Source organism: Charadrius vociferus, unplaced genomic scaffold, assembly GCF_000708025.1.
Source record: "Charadrius vociferus isolate BGI_N301 unplaced genomic scaffold, ASM70802v2 scaffold38, whole genome shotgun sequence".
In the NCBI taxonomy this organism is placed as follows: domain Eukaryota; kingdom Metazoa; phylum Chordata; class Aves; order Charadriiformes; family Charadriidae; genus Charadrius; species Charadrius vociferus.
Window position 1 is genome coordinate 3,815,852 of NW_009650176.1, and position 23,299 is coordinate 3,839,150.

General features: G+C 39.7%; 1 protein-coding gene across 2 annotated transcripts in view; it reads left to right on the forward strand.

Annotated features, from left to right (window-relative positions):
• ADAM12 (ADAM metallopeptidase domain 12) overlaps positions 1–22,693 on the forward strand; it is a 190,780-nt gene extending 168,087 nt beyond the window's left edge. For both annotated transcript variants that reach the window (XM_009892720.1, XM_009892721.1), the window contains 9 exons: positions 3,376–3,484; positions 3,591–3,789; positions 6,276–6,353; positions 8,518–8,626; positions 12,167–12,302; positions 12,933–13,041; positions 13,599–13,781; positions 20,043–20,170; positions 21,330–22,693. In XM_009892720.1, the coding sequence (XP_009891022.1) occupies positions 3,376–3,484; positions 3,591–3,789; positions 6,276–6,353; positions 8,518–8,626; positions 12,167–12,302; positions 12,933–13,041; positions 13,599–13,781; positions 20,043–20,170; positions 21,330–21,390 (1,112 nt within the window). In that variant the 3' untranslated portion in view covers positions 21,391–22,693. The remainder of the gene's footprint in view (positions 1–3,375; positions 3,485–3,590; positions 3,790–6,275; positions 6,354–8,517; positions 8,627–12,166; positions 12,303–12,932; positions 13,042–13,598; positions 13,782–20,042; positions 20,171–21,329) is intronic.
• Positions 22,694–23,299: the final 606 nt, after the last annotated feature.

The following is a 23,299-nucleotide window of genomic DNA, read 5'->3' on the forward strand; positions in this document are numbered from 1 at the left end:
GTCTCCAGGCTGACAACTGCAGCGGTGAGCTTTGACCTTCTGCAGTTTCAAATGGCTGATTTAATCCCTTGAATAAGGCTTGGCTGACAGGACCTTAATTACAGGGTCACGATACTATAATTATCAATAGCAAAGTGAAATAAACTCTGCTCATCCAGCTCAAAGCACTTAATAACCACTGGAAATCTTTCACAAATCATTTCGCCTTTGTCTGTAGAGGTAGCAAAATAGAGAACGACAGGACTTTCTGCTTCAGTTTATATGGTGCAATCATGATAAATGGGTTTCCTCCAGAAGCACAACATTACTATTCTCTTCCTTAAGCATCCTCTGAAAACCTCCTTTTAACTTGGTAGCTCCATCTGTTCAGCTTCTTACCCTCTGATATGTTTTCATCTATAAAAAAGTCCAAATATTGTGAGAAACCATTCAGGAGAGGGAACAGCCATCTGAATCCCAAGCAACGACGTGTTTTGGTTTGAGACCAAAGACAGAAATTGAAGCTGGATTTTGGTTTCCAAGCCGCAGATGATCATTGGGTACCAGGTGTTTTCACACACAGACTGCTCCGAGCCTGGCAGGGGAGCGTTTTTTTGTAGTCCATGAGATCTGTTTTCTTGTCAAGTATTATTGGTTGGAGTTAAAGCTCACTGCCCTGCAAGGATGCTGCAGATGTGTTCTTCCTGCAGGCTGCTTTCCATCATGCACAGCACACTTGACTTCTATATTCAAAAAAGCCAATCAAACAAAAAACGTTTCACCAGGTGAAAGAGGAAGATAAGTACCTTAAACTCTCTTAGTATTTCAGTCAGCCCTTTCTCTTTTTAACACCATTTCTTTCCTAAGACCTCATTAGGTCACTCGCAGTCAAAGCGCAGGACCTGCGTATTCATTTTGCTTTTGGCAGCTTTTGGAGCCACACAGCACTCTGTGGAAAGCGTGTCTGAGCTCTGGGCTGCTGCTGACACATCTCCAAGGAAGCCTCCAGTCATTGCGATGATACACCATTGGCTGAACTGGTTGGGCCACAAGACTCCTGGCCAAGAATAGCGAGACCCATAGCAGTTGCATATGATCACAGTAGACAGCTGAGGGGCTTATTCCTTTGGTGAGTAGGTCTGAGCAAGTCAGTCTTTGCAGATGTGGGAGAAAAAGCAGTTTTACTTGGCCTCTTGCTTACAGCATGTTTTTTTCCTTCCCTTCCCTCCCCTCCCCTCCCAAAGCTGGCATAGTATATGCACATGTTAATGTTTGTATCAAGCTGAATAGTTAATGTGCCTGCCCTGGAAAGACGAGGAGGAATCTACATGCTGAAAATGGAAATTTTACTTTTGCTTTTTGCACAGCGCCTTGTCTGGATGCTTTTGTTGATTTTTTGATTATTGCTTGTGGTTTAATGAAAAGAAAGGAAAGAATCCTGTGTGAGTCCCTTTTAATAGTTCCAGATTTGAGAAATATTCTGAACTCAGCAAGTTTGATCGTAATCTTCCAAAGAATTTCAAGCTCTTGTCCTGCTCTCCAGGGAACCAGCAGCTCATATTCTGTTCCTTCTGTGCCTTTCTCTCTGAGTTTTCCAGTTTCAGTATGTAAAAATGTTAGAAGGAGAAGAGGGTGCCATCTTAAGCCTCTCCAATTTTTAAGATTTTGTCCTTAATAGCATTAGATTGCTGTTCAGCAGTATATAGTATTAGTCAAGCTTCTGACTGTGAAATGCAGATAATTAATTGAGTCTTTAATCTCTGAGTTATTAGTGAAAAGATCCACACTAACTGGAAGTTTTACAATCATATTTGTATTTTCTTCTCCAGAAATTTGATCCCTTTTTTTTTAAGAAAACGTGTTTCTCTTTGAAGGCTTTCAAATGAAATCTTCAGGATGGTTTAAATAAATGATATGTTTTACCCACAGTTAGAGGCATCCACACTTGGAAGTGGCTCAAAACATTTGAAAAAAAAAAAAGTAATGTTAACTCAGATGTCCTGCCTCTGTTAAGGATCAGGGAACACTATAGAAATTATATATTCTCAGCCTTTAGGTTCTCACACCATTTGTTGCCAGTTCTTTTTGTTTTAGTTTGGATGATCTATCAGAAGTGCAAAAATGTATCTAGCAGATATCCGTTAAGAGTTTTAGCCAGTGTGTCTCCTTACCACCTTGTTTCCCCAAAGCAAGTCTGTCTATTGGAGTAGTTGAAATGTTGGCAATGACTTGATTGTGCTATTAATTATCTTCATGGAAAGAAACTGTGGGGTAGTAGAGGGCCCTAGCAAAGGGCGTCTTAATCTTGCAAGGAGCAGCAGTTATTGGCTGGAAATAAAAGCCACACTTCACAGTAGAACAGAGGGATTAAATTCTAATACATAGACCAATTAATCATTGCACCAGTCAAACGAGGGAGGAAGATCCTCCACCTCTTAGACATTTCAGATGAACGTGTGTATCTTCCCCTAGAAGATATTCAGTAGTTGGTCTGGGGAACTATTTTCTAGGGAAAAATGGGCAGGACATTGTCGGTATAAGACATTAGAATAGATGTTCTAATAGTAGCTTTTAACTTCTAAAAGGTGGGGATGAATAATGTGTCTGCCCAAACATTTCCAGTACTGCTCCCATCTGGGAAGTTCCTTTGACGTTAGGATATGTCTCCATCATAAAATACTGCAGTAGATAAGAACCAGATGCTGCCTGTCTTCCCAGATTCCTACTTCTACCCCCATGGTAGAAACGACCCTTCTTTCAAGTCAGTCTTCCCTCTCAGGAGTGGATTTCCTGAGGATTAAGGTGTGGATGGGTTCCCTGCCTCTCCCCAGAACATTAGCTTCAGCTAACAGCAGCGTATTCTCTTTGCCATGTCTTGTGGTCATGCTTTTACAGTCACATAGCACTCCAGTTTGCAAACGGATTTTTTCTGGTGTCTTGTTGTTCTGAATTGCACTTAAAAATGGTCTTTCTTAAAAAATATTTTCTTTGGCTTCAGCTCTTGGGCTCTCACTAGAATAACGTGGACCCCTGCAAAAATAAGGGAGTTAACTTACCAGTTGGCCTTTGTCTTTCTTCCCCAAACTAGATTTGGCATTTGCTGAAAGTTTTTGTGCCCTTGGAGGATTCACAAGAGGGATATCATCTAGAGAAATTCTGAAAGAGAATGAGTTCTGCATTGTCTATTGCTCAGCATCGCCAAGAGAGACAAATAACAGTGGGAAACCCACACATTCAGGCTCTTCAATTAGCATGCTGATCCAGCACAACTGTTTTGTTGTGCTTCATCAATATGCAGATCACATCTTACCTTCTCCTAAAGCATTAGCGGAGCTCAAAGAAAATTATTAAAAACACCTTGTATGAGATGAAAGTTCTGATTAGGTTTTGTTTCAGGTGCGAAACCCGCTCCTGGGATCTGCTTTGAGAGAGTCAATTCTGCAGGGGATCCTTACGGCAACTGTGGCAAAGACTCCAAGAGCTCCTTTGCAAAATGTGAACCCAGGTAGGGTCTCCCCCTACACACACAGAAGCAGATGCGTGGTGGTGGGAGAGGGCTTATAAGGTTTAAAATTATTTAACTAATCTTTGGGTTTGTTTATTTCCTTCAGAGATGCTAAATGTGGAAAAATTCAGTGTCAAGGAGGAGCAAATCGACCTGTCATTGGTACCAATGCTGTTTCCATAGAAACTAATATCCCACTTCAGGAAGGTGGCAAGATTCTGTGTCGTGGCACCCACGTGTATTTGGGGGATGATATGCCCGATCCTGGTCTTGTGCTGTCAGGAACGAAGTGTGAAGATGGAAAAGTAAGGTTCTGACATACTCCCAAACAAGGAAAACATCACTGCCCTCGTGCTACCAAGTATTTAGTACTAAACTGACCAGGTTTTGCTTTAGGATTTTGGGTTTTTTTCCATAAAGGAATTGTTTGCCGTGTTCACACTAAGTCAGATTTTTACTCCCTTCTTCTGTTGGCCATTATTCTGGATTAGAGATTTGCAGATGCAATGCAAGTTGCTTAATTCATAACTGACTTTTTGAGGGCAGTCCCAACTATCTGTCCTTGTCTGCTAGAGGTTTTCTGCAAAATAAGTACAGCAAAACACATTACAAGATTGTTAATGAATTTCTGAGGAGTTCAATGTATTCACTTTCCCAGTGTCTGTGGCATTGCAAAATTGTCGTTAACTTCACTGTAGGTTTCAAAATGTGTTTCATAATCTGCTGATTACGGTTCTCCCCCCTCATTATTTTCTTGCAGAAAAAGCTCTCCCCGTACGCACTATTAGAAAAATATAAACCCATTGATGCTCAGCTGCCAAAACTGACTTTTGCAATCATATTTTGCAAACTTTGTGAATTACCGGAAGTGAATGTAATCCAAATTTCATACGGTTGTCCCATTCTTAGGTTTTCTTTTGTGAGAAAAGGAACAGAGAAAGGTGGGAGACAGCCATGAGTTTACAGGGAGGAGCATTGGAAAGGAGTCCAAGAACTATTGAAATGGAGAAGGTTTCTACATCCTCGGTGGATTACTTGCAATAAGAAAAAAAAAAAAGTGCTTTGATAATTTGTGGTAAATTCCAATAAGCCTCTGAATTTCTGAATGCTTTTGAGTTGTGTTGGATTATCACACTGCATTGGGAACAGGTTTAAAATACGTCCCTAGTGAAACTACAGCTCTGTTACAGGAAAACAACCCTTACAACGTTTCTGAGTCAATCTGGTATAAAATGTCTTTTCAAAGGAAATTCAAGGCTGGGAAAGCACCCCATTATGTTTTACTAATGAGTATTTAATCTTTCTAATCTATCTAATCATACACATACACACTATAGAATACACAGGCTAATACTTATGAAATTGTATGTTTTACTTCGAGGACATTAGTGCATTTGTATTATGGATTAAGAATATGAATTTAAATATTCTTGAGTTTTCTAAGCTGAAGATACACAATTTGAAATGCAGCCATTTTAATGTGATCAAAATTCTGTGAGCTACTGCACTATGAATATTTGAATTGTGAATACTGCTGTAATCAGACCATATTCTCTACATGCGTGCATGTTGATGCCAATTCACTCTAATTTCCTTTCCATTTTTCCTTCCCCCCAGGGGATAAGTGCCCTGATTAAGCATCCCTGTCGTCTCCTTCAACACTATTCCCTGCTTAATGCTAATTATTGTGACTGACTTTTAGTACTACTGAACTGAACTGCAGTTAAACATGAGCAAAATTGTGCAGTGATGGGTTTTTTTTCTCTTTTTTTTTGGTCAACAGCATAGTAACAGTTATTCCAGTACTGATTTCTTCTTTCTTCAGCTTTGAGTAGGTTAACTTCTCATTACTGACATCTTCATCAGGCATTTGGTTGTTTGATGGTATTATTAGATGGTACTAATCTTGTTTTACCTCAATTTTCAGCTATATTGGCAGAGTAAAGTTTACCTGTAATAACTGGAAACAACAACAAAAAAATGAATTTGATTACTTTGCCGATGGCATTTGTTTACTTTCCTATATGGTTATTACTACACTTTAAATGTGGTTGGTTTATATTTGACACCCAAAAAAAAATGTTTAGCTTGGGAAAACTAAAGGGCCCCATTTTTGCTGAAGAACAATGAGGAGCCCATATATATCAATGCCCTCAGCTAAGTATTCAGGCTGTCCCGGGGCCAAGTTCTGTACTGGCACAAATAATTGATACAAACCGAACTATGCTAATTGACACCATGAGGGCACCTGAACCTTTCCTTGAGGAATCACCTGCTGCTGTGAAGACATGAATGCAGCCAGGTCAGGTACATGAAAGAATCTTGCTCAATGCATTCCTAGTCCTGAAAAAAAAAATGCAAATTACTATTTTTTAAATTTGCTTTAAAAAAAAAAAAACAACAACAACAAAAAAAACCCAGCGGCTCACCACGGGTTCCACTTCAGTGAAACTGTAAGTGTTTATTTACACGAGCTCAGCATATCAACCAAATACGAACCGCGTCTGAAATTCAGTACTGGCCAGGATGCCGATCGAGAGCAGCGTTCGGCTTCCCCAGAGCTGGACCTAGAAGACTACCAAAGGCATAAGAAGAACACAACACCTAATTCTGGCGTCCTTATCTTTTTGCCAATGTAAAGTTGTCAATGCAGAGTGTGTATTGGGAAATCTTTAACTGCTAAAAGAACCACTGATGGATGAGGAGACGTAGAGGGCTGGAGAGGGATGTGATGCCTTCTGAGCACCAGCAGTTCTGATCCTGTTTCAATGCCTTTTCTCTTATTTTGCAGATTTGCCTTAATCGCCGGTGCCAGAATACGAGTGTTTTTGGTGTACATAAATGTGCAACAAAATGCCATGGACGTGGAGTAAGCATTATAGGAACAATTTTTACAATCAGTCAATAAACACTAGACAAGAAATCATTTTCTGTAATCCCTTTGCGATCTGCAATCTGTGATTGCTTGTAATATATCAGTCAAAGTCACTGCAATACTTTTTTGTTATTTATTTCCATTTTCAGTGTTCCTTATTTGAACTGCAAGCAATGAAATTATTTTTCTTTAACAAAGAAATATTTATCAGGTAGTAATTATCTTGTTCTTAATTAACAGTCTGTGATAAAAAGAAATTTTGTCATCTTCAAAGCAATTTTAAGTCTAACCTTCCTTTGTGAAGAATTCCCATTAACATTTAAAAAAATACAGTTTCTACGTGGATACAGAGAAGTTAAAATATGCATTTGAATTGAGATTCAAATAGAACAGCATTTCCAAAAATATTAAAATAAAGTGAAACCATATTGATGAGTTTCATGGTGTGAAAGTGGTGCAGGATGAAAAAGTTGATGATATCAGTTAATAACATCAAAGTGTTTTGAAACCTAGTTTATATTGTGAAAATGTTAACTATGTCAAGCTATGCCTTATTAACCTTGATTTGCTGATGATCTGTTTGTTTCTGTGAAAATCTGTGGCAGCCACATTGGAAGAGGCATAGGAAATTCTCTGTCCTCTCCTGAGAAGGGATTTTGATTTGACATAACTTATTTTATCATCCCACATTTGAAAAACTGTGCAGTGTTGATGGTGCTGCATGTTATCATTGTGCTGGAATGAGCATCGGCTTAGAGCGGCATCTTTATGTCTGTATGATGGAGAACCTCTGGTGACTCCTGAGTAGCAAAAAATGTCCTTGCGGAGTTACAGATGGGAACTCCTGTAGTGCTTTAATTTAAAAAATAATGCTCAACGAATGATATTTTTAATTATCTTGCTGTCTTTGAAAAGTAAATCTTTTTTTTTGCCTTTTTTATGGCCATAGCCAGTCTAAGCTATGTGAATGATATTTTAATGCTCTGCAGCCACAGCCAGTACGGTCTTTCTGAAAGCCCGCCAGCTGACCTTGCCAGAAAAATGCGTATTTGCAAACTCCTGTGAACGACCTAGTGCCTTACTCAGAAACACAGTTATTAATCTATTGTGTAGTTTCTGCACGGTGGTGATAGATCAGTGTTAGCACAGAATTAAGGACCATATTGACAACTAGCCCTAAGCCCCAAAATTTTCCTTAAAAATTATTTTGAGCATCTACCTGTGACTGTGCCAACTTCGGTTTCTGCAACAAATTTTTTGGCACGTTTAGTTCATGTATTCTGTCGATACAGCATGGAGCTTTGGCCTCTGCATTAGTCACATTGCCACTACTTGGGCAGGAAAATGAAATAAAAACCAGCCCTTCGTTTGATGGGTGTTTGGGACTGTGAGATGTCCTAAAGAAAAGGCCACGAGTCTACTGGCTCCTCTGCTTTGTGCAGTGGGAACAGGCTGATGTTAATGATGGATTCCGGTCCTTTGGATCTCTCTTATTCTGCAGGGAACATTTGGTAAATCAGCTCTTGCTAGCTGTTCCTTAACTGGGATTAAAACCACTGAGGACTCAATCTGTATAGACGGTGCAGGACAGATATCAAACAGAAGTTTTCCTCAGCCGTGATTCCAGTTTCACATGTTCTTCCAGCAACTTGGTCCATCTTAGAGCTGGGGGATCTGAGCAGGGGAGAAATCAGTCTGCAGCCTAGTGCGAGCCCTGATGGATGGGAGTGTTCAAGTGGGCTGACAAGGCTTTACCGCGTGAATAGCGTAGAGAGACTCTTGTTCCTATGAAAGCAGAAGGAAAAGAAGTTAGAAAGCAGATAATGTTGCTGCTGGAGGCAAAGAGAGAATAAGACTTAAGAGGTGTGTGATTATCCTTATATTATTGAAGTTGTCAGCTGGTGCAACTCAAACGATTACCTGCCAAATAAATAATGCTTTTTTAGCATCCCTGTTACTCCATGGCGTCTTGCGTTCAGAGTTGCTCTCTGCCTTCCTAGCTGTGCCAACAGGCAGATACCACGACATCTCCTTTTCTCAAAAAGCTTTATTTCTTTCAGATGGGTCACTATCTGATTAGGAGGCCTTATCAGCCCGTGCTGCTCTCAGATGTATAGGGTAATCCTTCTCACGTTCACTCATTTGTCTCGTTTTGCAGGTCTGCAACAATAAAAAGAACTGTCACTGCGAGGCTGATTGGGCGCCCCCCTACTGTGACAAGCCAGGGTTTGGTGGCAGCGTGGACAGCGGACCAGTTAGGCAAGCAGGTTAGTAGTAATTCCTGCTTTACCTGTTGTTCCCATGATGGAGAACGGGAATACAAAGTGTCGCCTTGTAAGCAATGAGCAAGATCAGGAAATAAGTCAGTAAGTGAAATTGTTTAATCCAAATGCGTTGGCACCAACTTGAAAATTTAGTGAAGCAAAACCAAGGCAGGCTGAGTCCATCGGTTTTCTTGCGTAACTAAAGGCACAGTGATCCTGGCAGGCTCCCTTCTTTACCTTTCCTTGCCTTTCCCCTTGCCTTTCTGGGGTTTTTTTCAGAATACACAGTCAAGTGTAGTAGCTCACTGCAGTAAGTAGGAAACGGTATTGATTTAAGCCGAGGATGAGGAGCTAACTCCCACACTTGAGCTAATCTTGTTGCCATGGTAGATGAACGTTGCAGTACTCTTGGATTCACCTTGAGATATGCCAAGCTCCAGTGTTCTCCACCGATTCCATCAGGATAGAACTACCTTATTGTCCACGTAACCTGCTTCTGTAGCTGTGTGCCTGATGAAGAGTGGATATTGCAATGATTATAAAAGCAAAATTATTGCATAATCAAAAATCAGAACTATATTTGACATTGTGCTTCTAAGGAGGATATTCTGTATTGTGGAATATAGCAGATTTCTGACTATATCAGATCAAAACTACGTTTTACAGACAGCTTCCACACATTTACCAGAAGTTGCCTTCATATATGATAGTAGTAGGAGACATGCATTTTCTATAATTTGTATTTCCATTTCCCCTTGTTCAATCTGCAGTACATTAGCTGTAGTAGCTTACTTCACCATTGGCCAACCTCAAAAGGAATTATTTCTGTATATTGTGAACTTTTATAGGATTTGATAATCGTCACACAGCAATTTTCCCCCAGAGTATTGTAACTTCAGTGACTTCCGCAGAGATGTTTCTGATTTATGGCTAAGTGACAGGACAAGCAGTCTACTCGCATAGACATATATAAACTAAAACTTGCTGGAAAATGATCTGCATGTTTTCATACGAATAATGGTATTCAAAACCAAAATGGATTGTATTCTCTACATGCCAGATCCTGCAGTGAATTGTAATACTGGATTTATGACATCACGGCCATTTCCATGACAAAGCTTCACATAGTGATTTCACTGTTGAAAGATCTTTTTTTAAATACCTGCCAGTCGGTAAGATAGCAAAGAAAGCGTGCTCAGGCACTGAACAAGTGTGATTACTTGTGTGTTAAATGTTTTCTTTTAAGATTTGCTCTAAAGCATTATAGTCCTTTTACAGCTTACCTGAAAGCTAAGTATCTAGGGAATTACATAATATATTACAATAATGTGCTGCGTAGACAACGCTAACTGGAGAAGACAAATATAGGACATCTTTGATAATTCTTGCATTTTCGTGTTTTGGAAGCTAACTCTTCAATTTAACAGAAAATTGTTTTAACGGCAGTTTAATATAGTGTGGTAGTTTCACCATTTTTCTCAAAAGACAGTGCTACATTCAGTAACCCTGGGAATAAACAAATATGGAAATTGCTAGAGGACCTAATTTTCTATTGCTGACACTTGGATTTAAATATGAACACTTGATGGGGTGGCTTGGATTATGATCTGAGTAGTTCGCACATCTCTAAATCGAATTACAGAAGGATTAGCTCAATAAAATTCTTTCACCTTAGAAAAACAAGGCACATGGCCTCATTAGTAACTGATTTTATCCAGCTGACAGAATAAATGTATGTATGTGTTTGACGCACTGTATTTTTCATACAAAGAAGCCTTAAATATTTAATTGTTAGGTAGGGTTGTTAATTAATTTAAATTGCACAATCTTAGCTTATTAATTTTATTAATCTTTTAGAGATGGTGGGGGATTTATTGCTCTGCAGTGCTCTAAGGTAAAAAGCGTAGCACTTCATTCCCCATCGAAGCCCCACGTGAAGTTTGTTGGGTCAGTGGTGCTGACTGTGTTCGCCATCAGCCGAGCGAGCTTAGCCCAGTAGACGAGAGCCAGCTGGCTGCAAATCCATCGGGGTAAGACTGAGACAGTGATGATAGGTTACCAGCGCAAAGATTAAAGCTGTTTCTCCTACTGTGGGCGTGCGCATTTTTTAGGTCGGCAGTCCTGAAGAATCACAACATCCTCTCCTCCAGGCAATGACCATATCACATATCCACAAGGATCAGAGCCGCTGCTTTCCTCTTGCTAAAAATAAGGCTTTGTTTCAGCTGCAAGTCGTCTAGTCAGGGTTCACCTCACCGTTGCGCCTCGCTTAGGTCCCAGCAAAGTACTTAAAGCAGCTTAAAGCACTCCGAAAACTGGAACAAGTACAGAAGGCTTGCAGCCCCTCGCTAAGCAGAGCATCCCTCTGAGAGCACGCAGCGCCGTTGCTGAAGGCTTTGCTTCAGCTCCTCGCTTGCCTCCAGATTCAACTTGACAGCCATCTGGGCCGGACCACAGTCGTCCAGATTTCAGACTGTTTTCCCAGGGTTAAAGCACAATGAAACCCTTAAAATCTGGTTAGGAAGGAGCTAGGGTTACTGCTGATGTTTGAGGGATGGAATATTTATGATCCGAGGGCTGGAGCACCTCTCCTGTGAGGAGAGGCTGAGAGAGTTGGGGCTGTTCAGCCTGGAGAAGAGAAGGCTCCGGGGAGATCTTATTGCGGCCTTCCAGTGCCTAAAGGGGCTACAGGAGAGCTGGGGAAGGACTTTTTACTGGGGCATGTAGCGACAGGACGAGGGGGAATGGCTTCAAACTGGAAGAGGGCAGGTTTAGATTAAACATTAGGAAGAAATTTTTCACTTTAAGGGTGGTGAGGCACTGGAACAGGTTGCCCAGAGAGGTTGTTGAGGCCCCATCCCTGGAGGTGTTCAAGGCCAGGCTGGACGTGGCCTTGGGCAACCTGGGCTGGTGGGAGGTGTCCCTGCCCATGGCAGGGGGGTTGGAACTCGATGATCTTCAAGGTCCTTTCCAACCTAAACCATTCTATGATTCTATGACTTGGAAGTTTGCACTTTACCCCAGCCATGATCTAGGGATTTCTGTCCCTTTTCTCTCCCTCTCGGCCTCTGTCTCCCTCCCACCCTGGCTGCCCATGAAGGAGGAGCCAGTCGGCATCGCTATGGCCATCACCCTGTGAGTGGCTGGATGAGGCCGACAGCCCACACACCTTATGGCCCATCTGCAGGTGACAACCTAAGCAGGACCTCAATATAGGTGCAGAGAGAGTACTCGGAGATGTTCATGTCTGGACCCAGATATCTGACCAGAATAGAATAGAGCAGTTCAGTTGGAAGGGACCTACAATGTTATATTTCAACCAATTTTTCCCCAATGTTAAAGAAATAACTTTAAAACAGGCCAAAATTCAAGCATCAAGCTAGAAGAAATAAGAGTTTATTAGTCTTTAATTCATAGTTTATTCACTTCACCTGCATCGCAGTTAGAAACCCAGGCCAGGCACCAACGTCCCGCTCCGTCCACCCAACACGTTCCGGTAGAGATGGCTCCTGGTAGAAGTTAACTCAATGTGTTTTGTTGCAGATAACAAGAGTTTAACCATTGGAGTGTTGATAACCATTCTGTGCCTTATCTTTGCTGGATCAATCATGTATCTGAAAAGGAAGACTTTCATGAGATGGTTGTTTACAAGTAAAAAAACAACAATAGAGAAACTAAGGTATGATCGTTTTCTCTAATCATGTTCTAGTAGATATTAGTAGAGAGCAGCTGTAAACATGGCAGCTCTCATCCTGACGTCGGTCACAGGATGATGTGAACACATTAGAAAGAGACAGCCTTAACAAAAATACCCACCGAGTATTAACAGCCGTGTTTTTCCTGGTTTAGTTCAACTTTATTGATTGCAAGTAAATAATGTAGGCTTTGGTTTGACTATATACCTCCTTTGTGATAAAAAATTTAGAAGTGAAGGAAGTATTGCTTTTATTTTCATTTGCCTGAAATAGTTTCATTACATCGCACGGCCTTTATCTAAACTCAGTCAAGTGAGCTGAAACTTTCATATTTGAGGTCATTACTGTTTAAATGCTAGATTCATTAGAATAGTCTCTTGGGTGTTACAAAGCTGCATTTCCACAGACTGCAGAAGCTAATTTAACAGACTACTGGTTTCCAAAAAATCAATATTTATTTTTATTCTTGCAGCAGCACTACACAATTTTTACTTTCCTTGTTTACTATAAAAAGTCAGAAAGCCCTTGCAAAATCTCATTCTGAAGAGGATACTGTTTAAAAAAATGTTATAAAGCAGAATGTTGTGTTTAATAAGTGTATGTCTGTATTGCAGATCTGTGAGTCCAGCGAGACCTTCCAGTTCATCTGAGCTTAATCGTGTTCATACCACTTCCCTCAGTAAAAATCTCATTGTGAAGCCACAAAATACAAACATACAAAAAGTAAGTCCCTAAATAGTTTTTTTAAATTAAAAAAAAAATCCCATATTATATATTTTGGATCCCATTTATTTTAATTTATTGTGATACTTTATTATAATTATTATTGCATTAATATTTTATGTTATAATTATATAATTATTATTGCATTAATATTTTACGTTAATAAATATATTCAGAATAAATAATTTATTATAACACAATTAATAAATCATCTTAATAACATGTAGAACCAACAATATGTAAAGTGGGAGAAGGCTTCAAAATACATTGATGGCTTCCAAGTTTTAGACAGGCGGAGATGTCAAGTGCAGAAAAGAAATAGTTTATTCTGCAGGACAGAGCCAGCCAGCTCACACCAGAACACTCCATCTGAACGGTGAAGGATTAGTGCTTGAGTAGGATTCTGGAAGCTGCTAATTGCTTCTCTGGTTGCAGAGGTGTTGAAGGTAGATGAAAGTAGAGTAGAAGAGAAAAGCAAGCAAATAACAGATTTTAAAGTAGCGATGCTAATGTCAACTCTTGAAGTTTATAACTTTTGGTTGGGGTTGTTTTAATAGAGAGATGGTCCAAGAAGACCACTGCCGTATCAGATCATTGACATCAGTAACCCTGTGAAGACAACCGATTTGCCACAATTAAAAACACCGCAGCGAGTCCTACCGCCCCTTCCCCAGCTGCCGTGTCACCAAGCTGTGCCTGAAAGACCCTTGCCAGCTAACCCTTCCCTGAGGTTCACCCAGGTAACCATTGATTTTCTTTAAGCTTCTCTTCCAGTTAATATTTAGTGTGTGAGTATCAGCATGCGGTGAAGAGAAATGAAGTTTTCTCGTCTTTCATATTGGCCTTTTTCCACAGTATTTCCTTTATACTTTGTACAAGTTTAGAAATACAGTGTAGATATGTGGGTTCATGCCAACCAAGGCTGTGACCCTAAAGTTTAGGATCCTGAACTCTCTGTTCACCACTGGGAAGACACAACAGTATAAACAAGCCTCACATTACAGGCAAACACAGGCTCTTCTTTCCAGCTGCCCATCCGGAGGCGAAACCGTACGGTTTGTTAGCAAGGTGCCAAATACAGAGATAGAGTTTAGGAAGTCTTGTGTGAGAACAAAAGGTATATTAGCTTGATGTGCTTCTGTTCTGCCAAGGGCTGTATGAATTGCATTTTTTTTTCCAGAACACAGCCCTGAAAAGCAGACTTGTAATTACCCACACTATTTCATATAGACGTAGCTTTCATTGCAATGTCTAAACAGAGCTGGCAACCCTTTTTCTTTCTTGTAATAAGATGCATCTCGAAGCAATACGCCAGGTAGATGAAGTTGTGCAGTTGTCTATATTAAATTGTCCCTTTTCATGTCACTGGCTTCTGTCTTCTGGTTGTATTTGTAGCTTGACTGTGTCTAAGCAAAGGAATCAGGCACCTGGCTATTTCTGTTTTGTAGACATTGTGCTACTCTGGATACAGTACAAGATGAAAATGAAGTGAATGCCGTTATCACCAAGCTATCATAAATGAGTATCACATTGATTTAGATGCACATACTGCAAATCCGTACCCAAATAGCTGTTTGTTGAGTGACTGTGCCTCTCCGATCCTACGTGGATGTCCAAGTACAGAGCACGTCCTTCCCGCAGCAACCTTGTGAGCTACTCTGAGACACGTTCCCAAAGATTTATAGGAGAATATGGCTATGAGAAGCAGTTGAAGTGCAGTGCTTTAAAAAGCGGTTGTAAAAATAACACAAAACCAAAAAGGGACGAGGCATCGCTGAGCTCCCATGGCAGTGTACTTACGGATTATGACAGCAGAAAAAGTGTGTCTAGTTTTAATTTTGTGTAAGTCTGAACATCGAATCACTCAGGTTAGACTTAGACCAACTTCTACAACTGTGGCCAGTTTTCCTTTCAAAGTATATAAGTTTTTTCTTCTTCCCTTTTGCATCTTGCTAGTCATTTATTTTCCTTTTCAGGGGAATGGGAAACACTGATTCTTTCTAAAATCAGCTTTACAGGAAATCTGTAGTAGTATCGTTTTGTGTTGCCTTTGTCTTTAGCTGAAATGGTTTTGTCATTTATTTTCTTGCATTCCTTAAAATATTCTGCATATTTCAGAATTTAGGTGGAAGTGCTTTTCTGTTTCTTAATCAAATGGCTTCATTAAAAAAAAAAAAAAAAATTCTTCTATTTCTTATCTAGCCACTTATAAGCTTACGCTGTCTCCCACTAGCAGATGCAGAAAAGGCTTTCCAAGAAAAAGTAACGATTTCTTATTCTGATGATGGATCTGTATCTGCCCCAGCCTGTCATCACACATCAAAGCAGCCCGATGCACCACTGCAATTCATCCTCCTAAGCGCCCCCCCCTTCAAATCCCACATAAAGTGCAAGGTAGAAAACTAGATCTCTACTACTATCGTTACCAAAGACTGACAGATCTGAAACTGCCAAAAAGCTTTTCAGTTTGGCAGCTCAAATTAATTGTGATGGTTACTCCATCAAGCAAAATATCGCTGTTTTCCATTTTCAGTTGCTGCATGAAGCAGAGGTAGGACAAACGGGATCGGCTCAAGGCAACCTAGTGAATAAGCAAGAGTGGCTTCTTTCAAAATTATGTCCATAACCTCAATTCCAGACTGTCAGAAATAGCTACTTTTTATATCCTAGGGACACAGAAAACACCATATGGGAAGAAAATTTCTGAAGCTAACAATTTTACTCCCTCAAAGCTTGGAAGAAGTAAATGAACTTGAGAATAGTTTTCATCTAGGTTATATAGATACTACTTAATGTACTGCTTCCGCACTCTCTTGGAAGTGCATCCATCAGGTCATCAAGAGGAAACACTTTAAAAATCATTGCTACATTCATAATATCATCCAGATGCTCAGTACTGCAGTGTAATGCTGAAGAAGAGTATCCAAAACCATTCATTCTTTCTATGGCTTCACAGCTGCCTCCTCCTGCTTCTCCCTTCTGAGAGGTATATTTAAGCACGAGCTACTCTCCTGCCGCCTCTGGGCTTCGAGCAGGAGATAGCTGAGGCATAACATACTAAGTAGACTCCAAGATGACTCTTTTCCTCTCTAGTGCCTGTTGAGACAGCAATGAATGGATTATTATTTTGTTATAAAAGTACTTTCAGATGTAAGTAAAATAGTTAAAAAAAATATAACGACGACGACAACTAAAAACCCAAACAAAAGAAACCCAACGCATAGCAAATGAACTGTTGCCAGGTTTAATATTGGTTGGAACTAGATGATCTTCAAGCTCCCTTCCAACCTAAACTGTTCTACGATTCTAATATTTAACGGTCTTTTGACTGATAAACAGGTTTTTCTTCTTTCTCATGCCCTCCCAAGGCAAACACGCTTTATTTACAGGCCAGATTCACAGCCATATGAATCAGCGCAGCACCTTTGAGCTGAAGGAAGCGGTGCGGGTTTATGCTGACCATGGATTCAGTCCACGCGTTCGGATTTGATCACTTCCACGTGGTTTTGCTACTGTTAGCATTCAGTTGCTGCCTCTGATACTGTCATCATCTGATTACCAAAATATATCTCATATTTTACAGGTCATCCTTATTATAGGAAATACAACTTTGTGGTTTTACTTTTCCCCTAGTAAAACTGAGCTGGGCTCACCTTCTGCTCATTCTGCCACAGTTGTTTGTGTTAATACCTCTCCTATGTCACCTCAGCCTGGCTTTAGACATGGAGGGCTAACACAAATCAAGTTCCCATCTAGATAGACTGAGGAAGGCACCCCTTCTCACCCAGTGCATTTCAGGCAAGACCCTTCTTCCAGTTGCTTATTTAAAAAAATATACCAGTGAAATGAACTAAAGCTCCATGCACCTGATGTCTTTGTGGCTGCTCAATGTGAGAATTATGTTTTCCTTTCTAGCGGAGCTGTAAAAACAGATCGCGACCATATTTGAAACAATACTTCCCCACATACAGACAGAGACTAAATGCATTAAACACTAAGTTGTTGATATAAAACTGGACAAAGAAATCCACCCATAAACTTTTTGTATTGAAGAGCTGAATCTCTGCAGGGGACAAAAATGGGCTGGGAGAAGGGAGAGAGAGATGAAGCAGGGAAGTGCAGCCATGGTGGTACTGTGTGCTACAGACTTGCCAGGACATCAAAGGCTACAGCGAGTTTCTACACACGTTTTTGGGTTCTCCTGAGGCGCGTGAAGAATATAAAAGACCATTCTAAAATCAGTTTGGGGGAAGGCATTTATTTCTTCAAATAGATTTTCCTCTGCTTCTAAGGATGTATATTTTCCTGGTGGCATTGTCCTGTGCTGACACCACTTTTCTATGAATTGTTCCTCCATTTTTCTTCATCTCTGCCATTACACATTCTCCATCTCCATTTTTATCTGAATTCCCTCCCTTTTTTTACCCTCTTTCCTTTACCCTTTCTTACCAACTTGCCACACTAGACTTTCTGGGAAGCCTCTTTGTTGCTTCCTCCTCAAGGATACTAACTCAAGGATGACATTTTTACAAGCTCTGGAGAAGAAAGAAAGAAAAAAGAAATCACATGTTGGGCTTATCTACTCATCAGAGTTATATTTATAGTATGATTGCTGTTTCAACATACTTCCCCATGTGGAAGTTTCTTCTGGAATAAGAGGGCCTAAAGAATTGGTTTGGCTTAGGCATCAAAGATTATCTTAATGCTCAGCCATGAGAAGATGCTCACTCCTCAGCTGAAGAGCTGTTCTAGATCAGCACCTATGGATTAGCAGTTTCAGCCAGCTTCCCCTGGGAAAAAGGGGAAAAACACAAAGGACAGAGTCCCATCAGTACTTAGCTGCTCTGGGCTTCTCAGAAGGTCAATCTTTCCCTGCTATGAGGTGTTGCAGGTGGTGGTTGGACCTAGGACACAGCTAATAAACACAGACAAAGAAGGACAGTTCTCCTCTCTTTTTGTTCGTTCATCCTTACCAGACCTTAAGCTCTTCAGACCTTTGTTTCTGCAGAGACTGCTGAGCCTGGATCAGTTCCTCTTCCCAAATACGGTATCTAAGCATTCTGCCAATTGAAGAGTAAACACAAATCATGTAATAACAATTAGGGACCGATCAAGCAAACAGCTGAACACTCATGTGATCAGACTAATTCATGCGATTAATCATGTAATAGTACTTTTTGGAAAAGGCCACTTCCGTGAAAGCAGTCGAGGGAATAAAGGCTTTATGGTGCTCAAAGATGCATTCATTGTTTGCTGTCTTTGTAATGCTGATGGGTTTGCATTTGTTACAACTTTTTTTTAAATGCTGTCACACTGGAGGTGATGATGCGTGTACTCTCCCATGTAATAAACATTATGAATTTTAAAAAATTATTACAGAAGCAACTTAAATTTATGTATTATTGTAGAGGTAATTCCGTTATCTTAAAAGTATCCGTTTCTGCTGTGATCTAACCTGATCCAAACTGGTATATTTTACTTCAGAACTCATATATTAAGATTTCATTGTGTAAGAAATCTAGTACACAAAGTAAACTTTGCTAAGATTTCTTCTCTTAATATTTTTTGGGTTCTAGTTCTGCATCATGTATTGAAGAACTTCCTTGCAACTGTTTAATTATCTCTGTGAATTTCAACAGGATAGCCTTATGAGATAAAGCTACATAGAGTCTTTACAAGCACGCTGTTTATTTAATCATTTGCCAGGTCTGATTATTTCAAGAATATTTGCAAATTTTTTTTTTCCCCAAAGACAGAACTCACAGACAAGCTTCTAAACACAGTATAGCAAAACATGTTTATCTTGTTTTATAGTGGAAGAAGTTCTTCTGTCTGGTAGTCGAGACGAATTTTTATATTGAATGAGAGATTTGGCAACAACAATAAGTTAAAAAAAATTTCATGTTGCTATTTCTCATTCACTCAAGAACTAGCACATGTTATGTCAATAGTGAGAAAGAAAAGGGACATTGTATGCAGCTCTAAGATGTAGTTTGTGGTAAATTTGAATGACTACATACAAGGTTTACTTAAGCTCCGTATTTTCTATTTTATTAAATGCCTACTGATAGTCAACCTGCATTTTCTTCTTGAAAGAGCAAACATTTGCGATGAAAAGTAAGAAAATAAAGGGGTGCTCAAAAGGAATAATGAAAAGTTGCCCTTTATTCATGAGCGATTAGTGCCTCTGCTTGTTTTGATTACATCTTCCAGGGGCTCTTTAGCTAGATTACGCTTGTAAGCTCTTCTTGTTTCTTTCTGGTCAACTTTCCTAATGATAGTTATGGCAAACTAATAGTAAAGAGTAACATTACTTAGAAAAAGCATGACTATGCAGTTCAAATAGTAGAAGGATCTGCAGTGAGTTTTTGGATATAGTGGAGAGTTTTTGTATGCCCTGAGCAAGTCACTTAATCTGTCCCAGTTCTTCATAATGAAGACCACAAATAGACATGTTACGATGTTTGCAGTGTTTCAAGGACCACACAGAAGAGACATTAGCTCATTCCTGACAGCAGATGACTTCTGTTCTTTATTAATGAATCATTTAATTCCACAGAATGAGAGCACAGCAGCATCTCTAAAAAAAAATTCCACAGATGCTACCAATTCAAACTAGACTTGAGCAGTTTGCTTCTGTGGCCATCAGAATTTGCATTTTAAAGTCATTTCTAGTATTTCCATCTTTTTCTATAACTCCGTTTAGATGTTTATGTATTCAGTCTATGTTTTTTTCATTTACCACCGATTAATCATCAACTCCAGTGTAGATGCACCCAGTACTTCTAGAATAAAGAATCAAAATAAACATAATCATCCAAATAAAGTATTAAAACTTTGTTTTAAAATGTAAAGCCCTGTTTATCAAAAATAAGTTATAGCTTACTCATTTAAATATATCTGGTCAGAACTACACTGAACTCATCTTCAATTTAACTCAATTGTTGCTATGTTAAATGTGTTACGCCAAAAAACTAATATGACCTTCTGATTTATGATAGGAAACCCACAAACCAAACCCTCCTCGGAAGCCTCTACCAGCAGACCCTCTGACCAAAGCGCGCTATAACAGCTCGTGCACAGCAGTGCCTGGACACACAAAAGCTCTGCCTCACGTTACTCCCATAAGGTCAGTCCTCCTAATCAAAATGCCTTCATTATTAGCACTTCATTCAATAACAGGTCTAAAATGTCTTGCGTAACTATGCTCTTCTGTAACTATTGCTGAGAGCTATGCAACAACTCTATTTTTTTTATATAAAAGTATGAGAATTTATACTACGCATGAAGGTTTGAGTGTAAGCATCTGACTGTATATTTATAAAAACTGCCCAACAAATACAATACCTCTCAAAGAAAGGAGTTAATAAGCACCACTTTCAAGAGAAACAAAGCTCTCAGAGGAAAAAAAATAATCCTACTCAGACCACCTACAGAATTAGGCTGAGAACTGAATGCTGTTAAGATCAACCACCAATAAAAGCGATTTTCCACGCATGCATTTCACAATGGAACATCAGCTTATATCATCTGTAAATAATACCCAAAACATTCAGAAAGCACACAAATTGTGCTCTTCCAAAAGAGGACATTGAGAAAACAATCTGGAAGTGAAATAACTCTGCCCAATGTTAATGGGCAGTCAATCATGTTTTCATACCCTATGTTCTTCAGTTTCCTACAAATAGAAAGTGAGTTCCAAGGAAGGTAAAAGGAGTATCTTAAGCTACAGGAATTCCACTACTGAGGTACTTTATATTGCTTAGAAAAATTAAAAATAGAATCACATTAGTTTCCTAATACTCCTAGCAAAAAGACTGCAAGAGTGGATTTTGGTTAAACTCCTGGCTGTCCTTTCTAGCAAGATATTCTGAAAGTACTAATATTTCAAGCTGACCACTACAACTTTTTGAAACCAACTGCTACTCTACAACATTAAGGAGCATTTTTGATCAGGTGCAAAAATGATGGGCACCCAAAGAAATAACGAGTTTAAAGAACAACACCTGAACCATTGAGGCAGCCTATCCCACTGGCCAGGCAGCAATTAAAACATGAATGGAATAAAAGGAGTCACCTGGTAGCATTTATGCTTCTCGATGGGACTCGTGTATGCAGTAACATGTCTGATCTCCTACCAGGACGAGAGTCCCAAGCTACATGTCTGAAGTTAATTTTGAAAACTCTGAGAGGTTTTACCATTCATCTTCATACCTCGAGCACGATGCTGGCAGTGAGAACTAACAAAAATTGAAATAACAGTTTGCTATTTTCTTTCTTTCCAACAGACCCGCTCCTAAGCATCCACCACAGGTACCCAGGTCCAGCAACACTGCTGACATGAAATGACTAGCAAATCTGCCACCTTTATTTCAAAAAGTGAAGACAGAAGTTTGCACTATCTTTAAACTCCAGCTGGAGTTCACTTTTATGACAATACTTAGAATTTTTAATGTTTAAAACAGCATTATTTTTAAGAATTCTGAGCTACTGCCTTTGGTGCTGTGCTGTGCTATGGTGCTCTGTATACTTGCTCAGGTACTTGTAAATTATTAATTTATGTTGAATATTTATTACAGTGCAGTGCACTGTAGTAGATATTTTTACCATAGCTGAGTTTTCCTAAAAAGGAAGCCTTTTTTGTAATATTTCATTGAACTTGAATAATTCTGCTCTGTTGGTCCTATGTAGAGTTTTTAGTTTTGATCTGTTCTTCAAGGAGTGCCGATACTCATGGATAAATCAAATGTATAAGCAACTCAATCTCAATGGTTCATAATAAACTTTTGCATAAATATGTCAGGGTAAAAAAATCTCTTCTGGAACATGGTGAAATGCCCGATATCTGCACACAGACGTGTAACATATGTATTTAACCAAAGTATCACTCAGTGTTCGCAGTTGTACTGTAATTTCAGCTTTCACGTTACTGTTTGAAATCGTCGAGAAATCTGTGCAGAAAGAGGATGCATTCATTTTGGACAAGTTCTCTTACTGAAGAAGTACTGTATATTATAAAACTGTATATTTTTTAACCTCATTTTCCTCAAACGCAATAGGGTTAGTTCGTATCACTGCAGATATCAGGCCTTCCAGTGTCATCACCTTTTTGATGCTTTGGTAATTAAATTCAACCTACACTGTGTAAGGTAGTACCATCTCACTATGTTGCATAGCTGTCCTGTCTAGACCAACAATACATTACACGCAGGGGGTGGGGGGAAGCCAAGCATTACAAAGAACCACATTTTAAGAATCAATTATTATACTTACTTCTTTTGCCTCATCGCTCTGCTTATCAACTGTATTTTGCATATTTACTACTGTTTTGTATTTAACTTCTAAAATATTGTTCTGGGTTACTTAATTTTCAATCAAAATGCATATTTTAATACATAGACATTGGTTATCCTAAGACACGGGGAAAAAAAATAATCATCTCTTAAGTATGTGGTAGCATTACATCTGATCTCTTCTGTACCTTTGCAGTAGCACTGCTGAATACAGTTGTTTCACCTATGCTGTAATAAAAACAGTTTTCAAATATCAGTTGAAATAGAAGAAGGAACTATTACCTTATATAGGTTAGTTTCCTCATTGCTTGTAGTTTTTGTTTCTTTAAGCAAAAAATAAAAGCATTGATAGAAACTTGGATCTCATTTCAGTAAGTGTAATTCTATTTAATTTTCCCAGTTATTCTCCATTGTAGCAATATAGCACTAGTGTTTATTGATAAACCAAAAAAGACTTAGTTAATTTGTTGCTGAATAGCAAAATAAATGCTTCACAAAAGCAGTTCACATAATCATAGAATGGTTGGAAGGGACCTTAAAGCTCATCGAGGTCCATCCCCCTGCCCTGGGCAGGGACACCTCCCACCAGCCCAGGTTGCTCCAAGCCCCGTCCAACCTGGCCTTGAACACCTCCAGGGATGGGGCAGCCACAGCTTCTCGGGGCAACCTGCCCCAGGGGCTCACCACCCTCACAGGGAAGAATTTCTTCCTGATACCTAGTCTAAATCTCCCTTCTTCCAGTTTAAAACCATTCCCCCTTGTCCCATGGCTCCCCTCCCTGATCCAGAGTCCCTCCCCAGCTCTCCTGGAGCCCCTTTAGGCATTGGAAGGGGCTCTGAGGTCTCCCCGGAGCTTTCTCTTCTCCAGGCTGAACACCCCCAACTCTCTCAGCCCGTCCTTACAGCAGAGGGGCTCCAGCCCTCCCAGCATCTTTGTGGAGCTCTTCTGGGTGCACTACAACAGGT